At 36.3% G+C, this 17,183-nt stretch overlaps 2 protein-coding genes across 2 annotated transcripts in view; both read left to right on the forward strand.

Annotated features, from left to right (window-relative positions):
• The window catches only part of LOC311597496 (olfactory receptor 7D4-like), a gene marked incomplete at both ends in the record, with an annotated part of 336,911 nt that overhangs the window by 110,613 nt on the left and 209,115 nt on the right, over window positions 1-17,183 (forward strand). The window lies entirely within an intron of this gene.
• Window positions 12,632-13,627, forward strand: LOC311598217 (olfactory receptor 7D11; the record flags this gene model as incomplete). The annotated part of the gene is made up of 1 exon (XM_084783231.1): window positions 12,632-13,627. One exon carries the CDS (start codon window positions 12,632-12,634, stop codon window positions 13,625-13,627), a length of 996 nt encoding a protein of 331 aa, XP_084639357.1.

Raw genomic sequence — 17,183 nt, forward strand, 5'->3', positions numbered from 1 at the left:
CTTTTGTGTTTATGTCCTTAGACTTTCCAGGGCTTTTATCATGAAGAGATATTGGACTTTGTCAAAGTTTCTACATTGAACGAAATGATTTTGAGATTTATCTCTCAGTCTGTTTATGTGATAGATAATATTTATCAATTTATATATGTTAAGCCACTCCTGCATCTCTAGGATGGAGTCTACATGATGATGGTGGACTGTCTTTATGATATGTTCTTGAACTTGGTTTGGAACTATTTTATTGAGAATCTTTGCAACTATTTCATGGGAGATATTGCTTTATAATTATCTTTTTTGGGTATTTCTGTAGTTTTGACATAAATGTAACAGTGTCCTTATAAAACAAATTAAGAAATGGCCCTTCCGTTTCTATTTTGTAAAGTAATTTGAGGAGTATGGTGTTAATACTTTGAAGAATTGGTAGAAATCTGCATTGAATTCATTTGGCCCTGAAACATTTTTATTAGGAGACTATTATTTATTGCTACTGTTTCTCTAAGAATTATACTAATTACTGCTACTAATTCTCTAAGAAGTCTCTAAATATTGTTGTTTAAATTACTTATTTTATCTAAATTTAACATTGGTGTGTCATACATATTAAGAAATTAATTAATTAATTTTAGATGTTCTTATTTGGTGAATAAAGTTTTTTTAATGGTGTCCTATGGTTCTAAACCCCTTCAGTGTCTGTTATAATGTCATTCTTTTTGTCTCCAATTTTATTAATTTGAATCTTCTCTCTTTGTCTTTCAGTTCATTTTGGTAAGGGAGACTGTAGGTTCTGGTTCCTTAACAATTAAACTTTATTATGAATTTATTAAACAAAGGTATCTTTCTTACAACCCAACTATCCTAAACAAGAGAGAAAAAAGATTTGGGAGAACAAAAATGAAAACTTATGGGTATCAGTTCCATGGGACAAATTCCTTGGCATAATCTCTGGGTTTCTCCTATACTCGACAGAAGAAGTGTGCACACTCCTCACCTGAGCTCCAGTCTCTTCTCCTCTGCTGCTCCCCATGCTGTGGTCAGGAACCTCTGATCTCTCTCATTCTGGTTCCCCAATGTCCTTTTTCTCCTAATCAATAATCCTTTCTGCAACACTATACCCCAGGTGGAGTGGCAGGAGCCTGTCTTTTGTTTTGACCTGAAACTTCCTCTCCCACCCTCCCTCCCTCCCTCCCTCCCTCCCTCCCTCCCTCCCTCCCTCCCTCTCTCTCTCTCTCTCTCTCTCTCTCTCTCTCTCTCTCTCTCTCTCTCTCTCTCTCTCCTTCTCTGAGTCTGTCTAAGATCTTTATCTCAGTGGGATCTCAGTGGGGTCTCAATGGGGACTACTTTCACCTTGGGCCCAGCCTAAGACAAGGTCACATTCCTTCCACAAGAGACAACTAAAAAAATAGGTTAATAGACTGTGAGTGACTAGATATTTGCCATGTCCAAGTCCATATAAATGTTGCAACCTGTATACTGCAATTTATTTCCAAAGAGCTACAGTTGTTGTTCAAATGGAACAATCTTAACACAGGGATAACAGCAGCTTCATCACCCCTAAGATTCTTATTATTACATTAATTTACCTGATGCTTGTTTCCAATAGCATTATTTTACACAACTTTTACTGTGATTTCTTCTCTTGTTTATCGTCTTGTTATTTTCATATCCAATACTTAAGATACATTCCATAAGGCAGATATATCTATTTTAGTCTTCTAGTGATTACTTTTCTTGCTTTTGTTACAAAATCTATGACAGAAGCATTTTCAGGGATATAGAATTACTTTTGATTTGGGGACAGGAGATGTCAGGTTATTTGATAGGATGTTTTCACATAAACTTGACACAACCTGTTGTTATCTGAGAAAAGGGAAATTCAGTTGATAAATGCCTCCCTAAGTTTGGACTCCAGGCAAGACTATAGAACACTTTCTTAATTAGTGATTAATTTGAGAGGGCTCTGTTGATTTTGGGTGAGTCTACATCTTGGTTGATAGTCTAAGGTCCTAAAAACAAAGCAGGCTGAGCAATCCCTGAGGAGCAAACCAGTAAGCAATACTCTTCTTTGACCTCTGCATCCACTCTACCTCCAGATATCTGCCCTGTTTGAGTTTCTGATCTGCCTCTTCTGATAATGAACTATGATAAAACAAGTGTTTGTAAAATTAAATCCTTTCCTCCCTAAGTTGCCCTTTGTCACATTAGTAGAAACCATAACTACGATACCTTCATAATAGTGAATCTATGATGGTGTGAGTGTTAGATATCAGCTGCTTACTTCCTGGTAGATAAAGAAATAAATAATGATGGGCTAGAGAGATGACTCAGATGTTTAAAAATGCATAATGCTCTTGTAAATACTTGAGTTCAGTTCCAAGCACCCATGATAGGCAACTCATACCCACCTGTATCTCCATCTCCAAGAAATCAGGCATCCTCTTCTGGCCTCTACAGTGATTAGTGATTACATGCCCTTATGTGTACATACATGTATAAATACACACACACACACACACACACACACACACACACACACACACACACACGAGAGAGAGAGAGAGAGGGGAGGGGGAGAGAATATTAGGGTAAGGCAATAACCCTCAGAGGTCCAGGTCCAATGGTCCTTGCCACCCAGAACATACTACATAAAGGTAGTAAGAATCATTTGGGCATAAGTGTTCAAATACATGAGCCTATGGGTCATTTCAGATTCAGACTGTAACATTGGTATTAATCAAGGATACTATGGCTATAGGGAAATGGGTCTTTGTAGCAGAATCATTTACTTTTTTATTTTTAATTTAACATTTTTAATTTTTCACATATACATTTATATTATTACACATATATACAATAGATTACTTATTGTAAAAGAACCATGACACAATCAAGAATTATATGAATGTTACATCCTTATTGTTTTGTCTATTTGTATTTGACAGCCTTGAAGAAAACATCTTTCCTATCTTAGTGCATCTAAAATTCTGAGTGCAAATCAATCTCCATCACATCTTGTCATTATCAACTTAAAACATCTATCTAGACCTAAAAACATCTTAATCCCTAAATAACTAAGCTTTATTGTAAAACTAAACTATCTGGACTTCAACTCCATCAGAGCCTTGAGAAGGAATAAACTTGATTTCCTGAGTATGCTGGGAGTGCATACAGTTTGGCATATTCTCTATGCAAAAGCCTTTTCTCAAAACAAAACACATAGTTGAGATTCGTAGCCAAGCATTAGGCAGAGCTCAGGGAATCCTATGGAAGAGTGTGTGTGTGTGTGTGTGTGTGTGTGTGTGTGTGTGTGTGTGTGTATGGGTGTGTGTGTGTGTGTGTGTGTGTGTGTGTGTGTGTGTGTGTGTGTATGGGGGTGTTGAAAGGACCTGGAGGGGATAAATATGCCAGAAGAGGACCAACAGTCAACTAACCTAGATCCATCGGGGCTTGTGGAGACAGAGGCACCAACCAAGAAGCATGCATGGACTGGACCTGCCCCCCGCCCCCCGCTACACATGTGCAATCAGTTGACAGTTTAATCTTCTCGTGGGTTCCCTAGTAAGTTTAGTAGGTGTTGTTTATGGCATGGACTCTTGCCTGCTTTCACCACTTCTCTCTCGCAAGGCTGCCTTTTTTGGCCTCAGTGGATGAGGATAAACTCAGTCCTGACATGACTTGATGTGCTGAAGTGGGTTGGTGGGTAGATCCCTGTTTGGAGAGGAGGAGAGGGGGAGGATGGAAGGAGGTTGGGAGTGAGAAAACCAGGAGGAAAGGAGGGAGGGGCTATGATTAGGATATAAAATTAATATGTAAATTAAAAACAAACATGATTATAAAACTTTTTAAGTCATGAAGAGCCCCATGGGGATTCAGAGAGTCATTTAATTCTAAACCTGTATTTATTTATTTTGTATTGAAAATATATTCTTCTCTCATACGTATATCCTGAACCCAGTTTCCCATCCTTCCAGTACTCCCAGACCTCCCCTTCTCCTCACCTAGATCCACTCCTCCTCTCTTTCCCTTCTGAGAGGAGCAGGCCTCCTAGAAACAACAACCAAACATGACATAACAAAATAAAATAAGCTAAGGCAAAAGCCCTCATGTTAAGGTTGGACAAGGCAGCCCTGTAGAAGGAAAAGTGTTCAAAGAGTAGGCAAAAAATTCAGAGATACTCTCCCACTGTCATCCCATATGAGTCCTTTGCAGTTGAATGAGTGTGCCATGTTCCTTCATTCCTTCTGACTGCTGCAATCCTTCCTCCCCTTTTCTACAGGCTCCTAAGCTTGGGAACATGGGCTGGCATGGGCTCCCTTTCACGGTCTGGGCCTCAAGTAAAACCAGATATTAATTGGTCGTTCCCATAAATTCTGCACCACCATTTCCCCAGCACATTTTGCATGAAGGACAGTTTGTAGGTCACAGGTTTTGTGGGTGGGTTGGCGTCCCTACTCTTTCAGTACCCTACAAAGTGCATTGCTATACCAAGGAGGCTAGAATACAGCTGTGAAGGGTCCATGCAGACACCAGTTTGACCTCTTCATGTTTAATGACCTGTGTGGACATCGCTCTCAGAAATGAGGTCATGCTGTCAGTTTTTTTAAGAGTTACCCTCTGTCCTTCAATGAGCCTGAATTGTTTGGGAATCTCCATGGATGCCCTTGGCCAACAACTCTACCAAGTGCAACTCTGAGTCTACTTTGGAAGTTCTGTATGATTAAAAAGATGGCCAGTTCAGACTCCATATACTTGGTCACTAGGAGTACTCACTAGGGGCATCCTCCTAGACTCTAGGAAGTTTCCACTGCATTCGGTTTCCACACAACCACTCAAGATCCTACAGTTTCAGTTGTCTTCTCACACTCTCCCCCTTCACCCCTCACCAACAAATGATCCATCCTGCTCGCATCCCACCTGCCCCCAGTCAACCTGCAAAATCTACTCAATCTCTCTTTCCCAGTGAGACCCATGAGTACCCCCTTTAATCTCCCTCTTTACCGAACCTCTCTGAGTATGTGGATTTTACCTTTATTATCGTTTACTTAATAGATAATATCAACTTAAATGTGAATTACATCATATTTGTCTTTCTACATATCGGTTGTCATACTCAGGATGATGTTTTCTAATTGTATCCATTTGCTTACAAATTTCATGACATCATTTTTAACACCTGAGTAATACTCCATAGTGTCAATGTACCACATTGTTCTTTGCTTGAAGACACATAGGTTGTTTCCCATTTGTGGCTATTATTTAAAAGGCTGCAATGAACATAGTTAAGCAAGTATCCTTTTAGTAGAATGAAGCATCCTTTGGCTGTATGCTCAAAAGTACTATAGCTGGATCTTGAAGTAGATCAATTCTCAATTTTCTGAGAAACCTCCATATTGATTTCCATATTAACTTTACAAGTTTTCACTCCCGTGAGCAATGGATGACTATTATCCTTGCTTCACATTCTTACCAGCAGGAGCTGTCATTTTTGTTGTTGTTGTGAGCCAATTTGACAGGTGTAAGATAAATTATTTAAATGGTTTTGATTTGCATATGTCTGATGGCTAAGTATATTGAATAATTTTAAATATTTCTCAGCTGTTTGAGATTCCTCCAATGAAAATTCCCTTTTTAGATTTGTACCCAAGTTTTTAATTGGATTATTTGGGTTTTTATATCTTAATTTCTTGAGTTATTTCTATATATGGATATTATTCCTCTATTGGATTTAGAGTTTTCAAGCATCTCATTTTTCCCCATTCAGTAACCTGGTGATTTATCCAATGGGAGGGGGGTAATGGCATTCATTTGTTTTACAAAAGCTTTTGAGTTTCATGAAGTCCCACTTACTAATTTTGTATATTAGTGTATGCACTATCAGTCTTATGCACTGTCTGTTCTACCAATGTGTCCATTGTTATTCCTCATTTTACCTTCTATCAGGTTCAGTTTTATGTTTTATGTTGAAGCCTTTGATGCACTTGCACCTGAATTTTCTGTGGGGTGATAAACATGGATCTATTTGCATTCTTCCAAATGTAGAAATTTAGTTTGGCCAGCACCATTTGTTGAAGATTTCATTATGTCCTAGATTTCCTGGATGTTTTGCGTGAGATTTTTAGATTTAAATTATTATTTGACTAATGTATCAATTTCTTGTATCTCTACAAGAGAATCTGGGATTCTCTCTTTCATTTCTTGTAGTCTGTGGTTAATGCTGACATCTGTAATTCCTATTATCTTACTTAGGTTTTCCATGTCCAGGATTTCTCAGTTTGTATTTTCTTCATTGCTTTTATCCATCTTTTTCACCTGTTTGATTCTATTTTCCTGTATTTCTTTAAGTGGATTATTCACTTCCTCTTTAAAGGCCTCTATCATCTTCGTAAGATTGGATTTAAGGCCACTTTCCTGTGCTTCAGCTATGTTAGGATATCCAAGGTTTGTTGGAGTAGGATAGCTGAGCTCTGATTATACAATATTGATCTGATTGTTGTTTACCATGTTTTTTTCATAGTTTTTTTTCCATTATTAATTTATTCTTGTTACATCTCAATGGTTATCCCATCCCTTGTATCCTCCCATTCTTCCCTCCCTCCTCTTTTCCTCTTATTCCCCTCCCCTATGATGGTTCCTGAGGGGGATTACCTCCCCCTGTATATGCTCATAGGGTATCAAGTCTCTTCTTGGTAATTTGCTGTCCTTCCTCTGAGTGCCACCAGGTCTCCCCCTCCAGGGGACATGGTCAAAGGTGAGGCACCAGAGTATGTGAGAAAGTCATACCCCACTCTCCACTCTACTGTAGAGAATGTTCTGTCCATTGGCTAGATCTGGGTAGGGGTTTAAGGTTTACCGCCTGTATTGTCCTTGGCTGGTGCCTTAGTTTGAGCGGGACCCCTGGGCCAAAATCTGCCTATCATAATGTTCTACTTGTAGGTTTCTAGGACCCTCTGGATCCTTCTACTTTGCCATTCTCCCATGATTCTCTCATCTAGAGTCCCACTAGAATGTCCTCCCCTCTGTCTCAGTTTCCTGGTAAGTGAAGGCTTTCATGGGACATGCCCCTTGGGCTAAAATGCAGATATAAGTGAGTATATACCATTTGAGTCTTTCTGCTTCTGGGTTAACTCACTCATTATGATCATTTCTAGCTCAATCCATTTATCCACAAATTTCGGGAATTCCTTGTTTTTAATAGCTGAATAGTATTCCATACTGTATATGTACCCATCAGAATGGCTAAGATCAAAAATTCAAGCGACACCACATGCTGGTGAGGATGTGGGGAGAGAGGAACACTCCTTCATTGCTGGTGGGAATGCAAACTAGTACAGCCACTTTGGAAATCTATCTGGTGCTATCTCAGAAAAATGGGAATAGGGCTTCCTCAAGACCCAGCTATTCCACTCCTTGGAATATACCCAGAAGATGCTCCAGCACGCAACAAGAAAATTTGCTCAACCATGTTCATAGCAGCCTTATTCAAAATAGCCAGAACATGGAAACAGCCTATGTGTCCATCAGTAGAAGAATGGTTAAAGAAACTGTGGTTTACCGTGTTCTTATGCTTGTCTCTAACCATCTATGTTTTGTGGTTACTATAGACTTATATTCTGATTTCTGAGTTCATCATAGTTATATAGGTATTTTGCAAAATTTTTCCCCTTAGGATTTTTTTCTTCTCTCTATCTTCTTGCCTTAGTTCCTTGTGGTTCTGCTGCTAGTGAATCTTCAGGTCCATTATGGTTTCTCCACTGAAATTTTTGTAGACTGCATGGCCCCCAGAGTTTGAGTGCTAGCTTTGTCTCTGGGATCCCTTGTACCAGCATGACCTGGGTCCTAAAGTATTTGAGTGGCCTCTTGGAAAGCAGGTAGAGTTGTGGCCTGCAAAATGGGGCTCACAGCCTAGGGTACAGTTTACCACTGTTGTGTGTGCTTTCAGGGATTTAATGTGCAAGGACTTGGGAGGTGTGTCTTACATGGTGTCCCTAGTGTTGGTGGGCCTCCAGGATATCAGGCACCAATGTGTGATATAAAATGGAGCTAAGGGTATAAGAGAAAGTTTTCTACTACTATGTGCACTTTTAAAAGACTTGGCAGGCAATAGTTTGGGGGAGACTCTCACCTGGTGTCCCTGGTGATGTCAGGCATCCAGGAAAACAGCCAGAGCTTTGGGATAGAGAGTGGAGCACAGATGACAGGATGCCAAGTTTATAATTATTTAAGAACAAACTCGTAAGGAAAATATTTATTGCAGTGCCAAAAAATGAAATGATTTTTAAAATCAGTGAATTCCAATCTAATGATTAAAAAAATAACTTGAATGCATTAAGAAAGACCATACTGTAGACTAATGAGATATTGAATAAGGAAAGATTTTAGTAAAGAAAATAAAAGAATAATATTACAAATGGAACTCTCAGTAACAAAAGAAGCCTCTGGAAATTATCACCAACAGTATTTATCAGCTTGAAATTGCTAAAGACCTGTTAATACATTCAAAGTGATTTATCTTATAAACACAAGAATGTTAGATCACACAGTGGTGAAAAATAACTGGCTTTTGAGGAAGCTAAGACAGCCAAGACAATTTGATTGTGGATGTACAAAAGTCTAATACTCCACAATAATTTATATGCTAAACAGTCTTGTAGAATGTCTCATGTTGTTGAAGCTTTTCCTGTGAACTTGAGTTAATGTGCAAAAATAGAAATATAAAAGTAAAGATTACCAGTATGTAAGATCGAAATGCATCAATACAAAAATATTTAAAAACACTTAGAAGTCTGTGGAGTAATGGGATTGCTTGAACACTGTTTTCTGTTTACTTGTTTATGTTTTCTGTTTATGTAGCCCTGGCTGTTCTCAAAATTGTTCTGTAGACCAAGCTGGCCTCAAACTCAGAGATCCATCTACCTCTGCCTCCCATGTGCTGGAATTAAGGTGTTTGCCATCAAGTGTGCCAGTTCCATACTGAACACTGGTTTCTAATTTTAAAAAAGTCAAAGAAAATTAATAAATACCAAATTATTGTATTATGAAGTGATCTGTTTGGTATAATCACAAGAAAAATTAGAATTTCAAAAAATGTGTGTGTTTGTGGGGAGGAGTGCCTTGAAATAAACCAAAACAGTAAGGAAATTCCCACATGGTGTCATTGCTATTTGCACCTTCTGGGGATTATCAGTGGCCAGGACTGTTGGAGGGTCATATTAGACAGACACTTGTCAAAGATGACAAAATCACATTTAGACTAGAGGAATGTATAGTAGTATGTACATCTACATAAATATAATTAGCAATATATTTCTAAAATATTACTCATGAGTAGTATTCTTATATAAAATAGTAACTTTGTAAATATGTTAATTCTCACTTTCCTTTTATGAATAACATAACATACCTCTAGATTTGACATTGTATGGACTATATAGACATGATGTTATCTGTCAAACTAAATGGTTAATTTTAAAAACTGAAAAATAAACCATGGAAATTTATAATACAAAGAACATTACTTTCCTTTGTAATACTGTGGATGTAGTATTTCTCAAACCTACTAATATTCTTAAATTTGTTATATTGGCATTCTTTGATAAACCACCCAAAACATTTGAAGCTATTTAGTTCCATATTCTTTATAACTGTAACAATTTCCTCTGTTAGCTCAATAATATTCACTAAATGAGATTTTCCCACTATAATATTCATAAGTTTTTCATTCTGAGTCCCTAAATACTTTCTAAATTTATATTGATTCCTATGATTATGTATGGTGTTTAAAATAACTTAACAGTACATTTCAAGGGGATATTTTTCATTATTATACTATTATTGTTAATATTAATGTACTCCTTTAAAATACTTATTTGGAGTACACATTATTTATATAATAATTACCCAAGTAACATAATAATTACCCAAATAATAATTATTTGGGTAACATGGATATTGTTTCAAATTTTCAGATTTCCTTGCATTGTTTGTTGTAGAATTAACATTTTCCTTTAGGGACATAGAATGATTTTTAACCAAATCTACATAAACAGTTCTTCTTTAGAGAAAATAAATCAATCTCCCCTTGCTATTAACTACATAAACACAAAACTGACTAACAATTATTAATTTTCTTTTTTGTACCCCAAGGATTGAGTTTGGAGAATGTAAAGACAATAGAACAACTTAAATAATGAGGAGCTTTGAGAATTCAAGCCCTGGGACGCATGACAGTTTAATAATGCTCTTTCTCATCCCTTCCTCCCTATTTCCAGTATCTGTGTTGTGAGAACTCATCTGATTCTTCTGTGAATGGATAACTGAGAAGAAAACGCTTCAGTAACAAATACTGGAAGAGCTGGTATGCTCTGCTCAGGGCCGGTGGGGCAGGTATTGAAAGCAGAGAGGATGCATGTAGTGAGCTAGGCTCTTAGAATAGGGCAAAGCAGAAGGTGCCCCTGTAGTGTATTATTATCAAAACTCTGTATTTCAAAGGAGCTGCAGTTTTAATGGACTCAACTTTCCAGATCTTATTCTGTTTCCATCTCTCCATCTTTGAAATATTGGGGTTTTTTTTTTAATTTTTTTCTGAAAGGAATCTATTTATTCTCCACTCCTTTGTGTGACTTGCAGAGTCCTGTCAGACATCCTAGTTTTATATTCGTAACTATTCAAAATCCATTTCAAGATTTATCTTTTCCTGTTCATCCAGTGTTACTCTCTTTAAATGTAAGGTGATTTTTATTTTAATTCACTATTCTTTCATGTGCTTTTACATTCAGGTATACAAAATATTGGAAGATTTCTCTTTTATGTGATTTCTCTTCAATATTTACTTCACTTCTAACATTTGCATTTATTCAGGTCCTAAAATTTAATAGGCAAAATCCAATTCTCCAAAAATACAAATAATGAGACAAAACAATCAGGATGTCAGAGTAATAAAGAATATGAATTAATCAGTGTTACAGTGGCATAAAGAAAATGCAGAAGATAGTACATGAACCTCGTACCTTTCCTTGATGCCCTCACCCGTTGCTTCTTATTTCACTGGCCTTTCAAATTCCCCACCAATATCAGATCACTACATCACAGAGTAATTACGTACTGTTCTTTCAGCCTGTGTGCCTCTCTCTCTCTCTCTCTCTCTCTCTCTCTCTCTCTCTCTCTCTCTCTCTCTCTGTGTGTGTGTGTGTGTGTGTGTGTGTGTGGTTTTCTATTATATTTTTGTCTCTACTCAAACATTCCTTTTTCAGAGAGGATGATATTTTTATTCTCTCACTCTCACAAGATGAATTACTTTATTATTTTGCAGGTATTTTGTCACAAGTTAAGTAACATTCTCAGGCATTCATAATAACACTTTCTATCACTGAAATTTTGATAATATATAAATGATAAGTCTCTTTTTTCTATAATTTGGTTTACATTGTATTTCAATATTTGTGATCAGATTCATTGATTGTATATTTTGACCATTAGGAATACAACAATGTATTCCTACCCCTATTTATGGACATATAAGGACATATGGAAATGTACCCCCTGATTTATTATAATGATGGTGTGCTTTATTGTTTCCTACTCTTAACTATGTAGACCACATTCTCCTTTCTTTTCCCAGAGACATTCACTTGGAAACAATTAATTGAAAAAAAGGAGGTTGGAAATCTCATTAACTTTAAATAGTTCATGGTTTTCAAATAGAAAGAACATCTATTGTGTTTATATTAATAAATTTATCTTCATTTTCTGCTGATTCACTTAACAGGATATTTTCAATGATTATTATTCCTGACAAGCTTAAGAGTTCTCATAATTTTCTCAAGTTTACACAGATGTCAATGAATGAATCAAAATTATATTTAAGGAACTTGACACAGTAATTCTAAGTAAATCATAGTACAACATTTACTTTTGGAATTTTATGTACCCAAAGTAATTATTATAAGAAAGTGATTAATACTAACAATAATAGTGTAATAATAAAAACCAACACTCATTGAAATACATTGTTCATAAGGTATTTTTAAACATAAAGCATAATAGTTGCAACATTATGAAGTTAGAAAACAATTAAAGTCTCAGAGGGAAAAGAACTCATGAAAATAAGGGTGAAGAAATCTCATTTAGTGAATGTTATCAAGCTAATAAAAGAAATCAATTATTACAGTTAAAAAGTAAAAGAAATTAAATCATTTCAAATATTTTGGAGGATTTGTTAAAGAATAAATTATCTATATAAGTTCACATTGAAGAATTCCATTAATAATGGTTTTAGATAATAAAGGGGAGAGGTATTTGAATTAATTAAAAACAATAGTAATTAGCCAGGTGAGGTGTGGTGGTGCATGCCTATAATCCCAGCACTCTGGGAGGCAGAGGCAGGAGGATCTCTCTGAGTTTGAAGCCAGACTAGCCTCCAAAGTGAGTCCAGGACAGCCAAGGCTACCCAGAGAAACTCTGTCTTGAAAAAAAAGAAGATTTACACATATTTTTAAATAATGAAGAAAATTACTTGGTTAAGAAATGACATTCATTGTTAGAATGAAAGATAAGCCTCCAAGGGTTATTCTGAGCATGTCAGTGAATATTATTTGAAAACTATCCTTAAATTATCTCTAGCAGATACAAAAGATATATGGAAACAAAGAACCACACACTGATAGCAGAATTTCTCATCCTGGGTCTCTCAGATGATCCTGAACTGCAGCCTGTTCTCTTTGGACTGTTCTTGTCCATGTACCTTGTCACGGCGCTCGGGAACCTGCTTATCATCCTGGCTGTCAGGTCTGACTCCCACCTCCACATTCCAATGTACTTCTTCCTCTCCAATCTGTCCCTTATTGACATCTGCTTCGTCTCAACCACAATACCAAAGATGCTAGTGAACATGAAATCACAGAGAAAAGACATCTCCTACATAGAATGCCTTACTCAGGTATATTTTTTTAATACTTTTGCTGGAATGGATAACTTTTTACTCGCTTTAATGGCCTATGATCGCTTTGTAGCAATCTGTCACCCGCTCAAGTACACTGTTATTATGAGCCCTCAGGTGTGTATCCTTCTGGTTCTGATGTTTTGGATCATCATTTTCTGGGTCTCCATAATTCATGTTCTGTTAATGAATGAACTGAACTTCTCTAGAGGCACTGAAATCCCACATTTCTTCTGTGAACTGGCTGAAGTTCTGAAGGTATCCAACTCTGACACCCACATCAATAACGTCTTTCTGTATGTGGTGACTTCCCTACTAGGTGTGATTCCTATGGCAGGAATTCTTACGTCTTATTCACAGATTGTCTCATCCTTGTTAAGAATATCCTCTACTGTGAGTAAGTACAAAGCCTTTTCCACCTGTGGGTCTCATCTCTGTGTAGTCGCCTTGTTCTATGGGTCAGGACTTGGAGTTTATTTCAGCTCTTCTGTGTTCCAGTCTTCCCAGAGAAGAATGGTTGCTTCATTGATGTACACTGTGATCAGCCCCATGCTGAACCCCTTCATCTACAGCCTGAGAAACAAGGATGTGAAGGGGGCCCTTGGAGAACTTTTTAACAGAGTTTCTTCTTGTCCTTCATGGATAATTGACATGAGAACTAAATTCATACTGAGAACTGTAAGGCAAGTTTTGTGAACATACCTCTCCTGGGTCTTTTTCTGTCACAAATCATATGCCTAATGTACACTATTCTGAAAGTATATGTATGTTTGCATTTGTGTATTTTTTACAGAAAATATTTTGATCCCCCTATGCATGGCATTTAAAGTTTACATATGTTCTTATGGTTTTTTAATAGTCTAAATTCGATATGAATTATGACTCATGAGTTCATAGAAGTTCATCTTAAGTAATGTTTTAAAGGTTAAGGTGCTTCGCCTTAATTTGATGGTATTATTGTTTTCCCTAAATGAAATGTTATGAAAAACTAACACCAATGTTGTTATCATATCAGTTGTTATTATCATTTAATGACAATGTATTATTTTTTATTTTAATTTTATTAAAATTATTTTATTTTATTATTTTTTTCTTTTATCTTTGAGATAATATTCTAATTCTATTCCTCCCTTTATTTCTTCCTTCCCAAACCTGTCCCTTTTTCCTCAAATTCATGGCCTCTTTATTAATGGTTATTGCAAAATAATATATGGATATGAATATATATATATATATATGGAGGATGTATTTATAAAAATAATCAGTTAAGTTCAACTTGTATATTTTGTGTTTGTCTTCAGAGCTGAATGTTTGACATAGTGTGCTTTTCCATTGGAAAGACCACCTTTTCTGCTCCCAGATCTTTCTCAGTTGTCAATAGTTACAAGAAACGATGTATAGTTTGGCATGTTGACTTCTGTCATCCTTGTTCAGCTCATATTTGGGCAGTCATGTAGGAGTGCCTTTACGGCTGTCACTTCTGATGTTACCTAAGACACAATCTCACAGTCTCTGATACTTTGACTCTCATAAACTTTCCTCCTATTTTCTCTACAATGTTTGCTGAATCTTGGATTTAGAGATGTTTTGTGAGTGCATCCATTGGAACCAGGCATGACAACTTATACTTGGTTGGTTGCGGTTTTCTGTGGTGGTCTCTGACAGTTGCAAAGAGAAGTTTCCTCGATGAAGAGTGAAGACTACACTTATCTGTAGGTATAAGGACACATACTTATAAATTGTTATTAGGAATTATCACGGTTTAGTAAATTAATGGCTGCATATTCCCCTTCAGTATCATGACATGTGAAGGTACTATTCAAGCTTCCAACAGAGACAGAAAAGCAACAACTCTGTCTAGCTGTGACTCCCATGAGAGTCATAACCACACTGAAGACCAGCATGGCATGATAACCTTAAAGGAACGAAAGTGGTGCACATACCTTTCTATGTATAAAGAGTCCGCAGTTCACTCTTTGGACTTAAGACCTGCTCATCAAGAAAACAATATAGCTGGTACTTGAAAGCTACCTAACTACACACTGCTAGTGTGGTCATGGTTTCTTAGTTTTATGATTTCTCAGGGGGGAATCTGAGGTTGAGGTGGATTGTTATGTAAGCCTTATACTTAGTTTTATATTTAATGCCCTTCTTTATGAAATGATGATTGGAGTTTGCACACGAAATGTCTATATAGTTGTTTCATTCCTGTGATTCTCTTTGTAATTGGTTGTACACTTTATTAGTCTGCTCCTTAGAAATTTCCATGAGCACAGAAGGTTGTGTCTCTACAGAATCTCTACTCCTTTACCTATTATCCAATCCCCAGCTCACCTTCTGCCATCAGTTTTACCAAGTACACAAATTGTACTTTTCTGTGCCATGAATCCACATCCACTGTATAATCTTGGTATTTGATGCTTGTCAGATATGCTTTTGCAAGTGTTTTCAATACTCTGACAGTTTTCTGTTTTGAAAGGAGTTGTTTATTGTTAAGTATACATGTACTATAGAATAGATCTCTTAAAGTTATTGTTGTTTAACTGGACCTTTTTTAAATTTTTTTTATTAATTTATTCTTGTTACATCTCAATGGTAATCCCATCCCTTGTATCCTCCCATTCTTCCCTCCCTCCCATTTTCCCTAACTGGACCTTTTTAACTCACATCTATTTAACAACCTTCCCTTACACTCTGATGGTCTGTTTATTCTGTATGAGGTATACTACTTAAAATCAAAGTATAAGAAAATGCATTTCACATTTCTCTTTTTATCTGCTTCTCATTTTATGTGACCTAATGATAAAGTGATTTATCAATGTTGTAGCAAATGTGTTATTTTATCCATGTGCCTGTATATTTTTGCATTAGATATGCCACATTTACCTGTACACCTTAAACATTTACATAAATCTACATACAACTGAAAATAATTCTGCCAAGATAATGAGAATATACAAAAATCTTGATGTATTGATTTAATATCTATTAGGTAGACATGTATAAATGAAACTAATAAATCTTATGTTTCTTATTTTTGTTGTTTTTATAAATATTATATTAACTTATGTTGCTAATAACATTCAAATATTTACTATTTTATAAATATTTGTTGTTAATTATATTTTGATGACTTTTTAAAGGCATACATTAATATCCTATTACAATATTCATTTATGATCATTGAATTAGTGATGTTGGATAATATGTTCTATATATTTTATTTGTTTATATTTTTTGAGGATTTCCTGATCAGAACCCTTGTTGATTTTAAGCAGATTATTTATTTTTAATCCAATTATTATTATTATGTCACAGTTGAATTGTGTGATTTTTAAATATTTCATGTTGAACTCTTAACTAATAAATGTTTTCTAAATATATTCTTCTCTCATTTAGCCTTCTCTCCTTTCTTTTGCTAAAGGCACTGGTAATATTTCAAAATGTATTTTAAGGATTTTATTAAAATATGATAATTATAGATAAAATGGGTTTCATTATAAACTTTTCATGTATGTACAAAATGCATTTTGATTATATTCCACTCCTTTTAGTCCCTTTTCTCATCCCAACTCTTTTCTTTCTTTCATGTCATTTTCTGTAACCTGGTAAGTTTCATTCAATTATTTACAGGAGCATGTGGACCTTACAAATGGCTATCCTACTGAAATGTATTTCTCTCGCCCATCAACAGTAACTTCAGAGATGGGTAGGGCCTTTTGAGCCTCTCCTGCTTCCATGAAGAGGTGTGGCAGTTCCAATTTTGTGGAGGTCTTGTGCAGTTAATCACATCCTCTATCGATTCCAGAGTACAATAACTGTCGTGTCTGGAAGTCGGCATTCCACACCACCCTCCTCAGGTTTCTCCGGCTTTTCAATTCTTTCTACCCCTTCTCCTGGAATATTTTCTGATTTATGAGGTGACACTATGATTGTGGCACTTATGATTGGAAGTTCATACTTGATATGATGTAAATGTGAGAGACAGACAGACAGACACACAGACACATAGACACACAGATACACAGACACAGAAACAGAGACAAGACAGAGAGACAGAGACAGAGACATAAAGACAGAGAAAGAGAGAGAGAGAGAGAGGGAGGGAGGGAGAGAGGGAGGGAGGGAGTGAAAGAGGGAGGGAGGGAGGGCCCCATGGCTGGAGAAGTCATAGTACCTAATGGGGAAGATACAAGATACGGCTGTCAGTTTTTTCTCCAAATAAACATTCTGTGCCTGACAAACTACCTTC

This window comes from Acomys minous, assembly GCF_964271855.1.
Source record: "Acomys minous genome assembly, chromosome: 5".
NCBI classification, from domain to species: Eukaryota; Metazoa; Chordata; class Mammalia; order Rodentia; family Muridae; genus Acomys; species Acomys minous.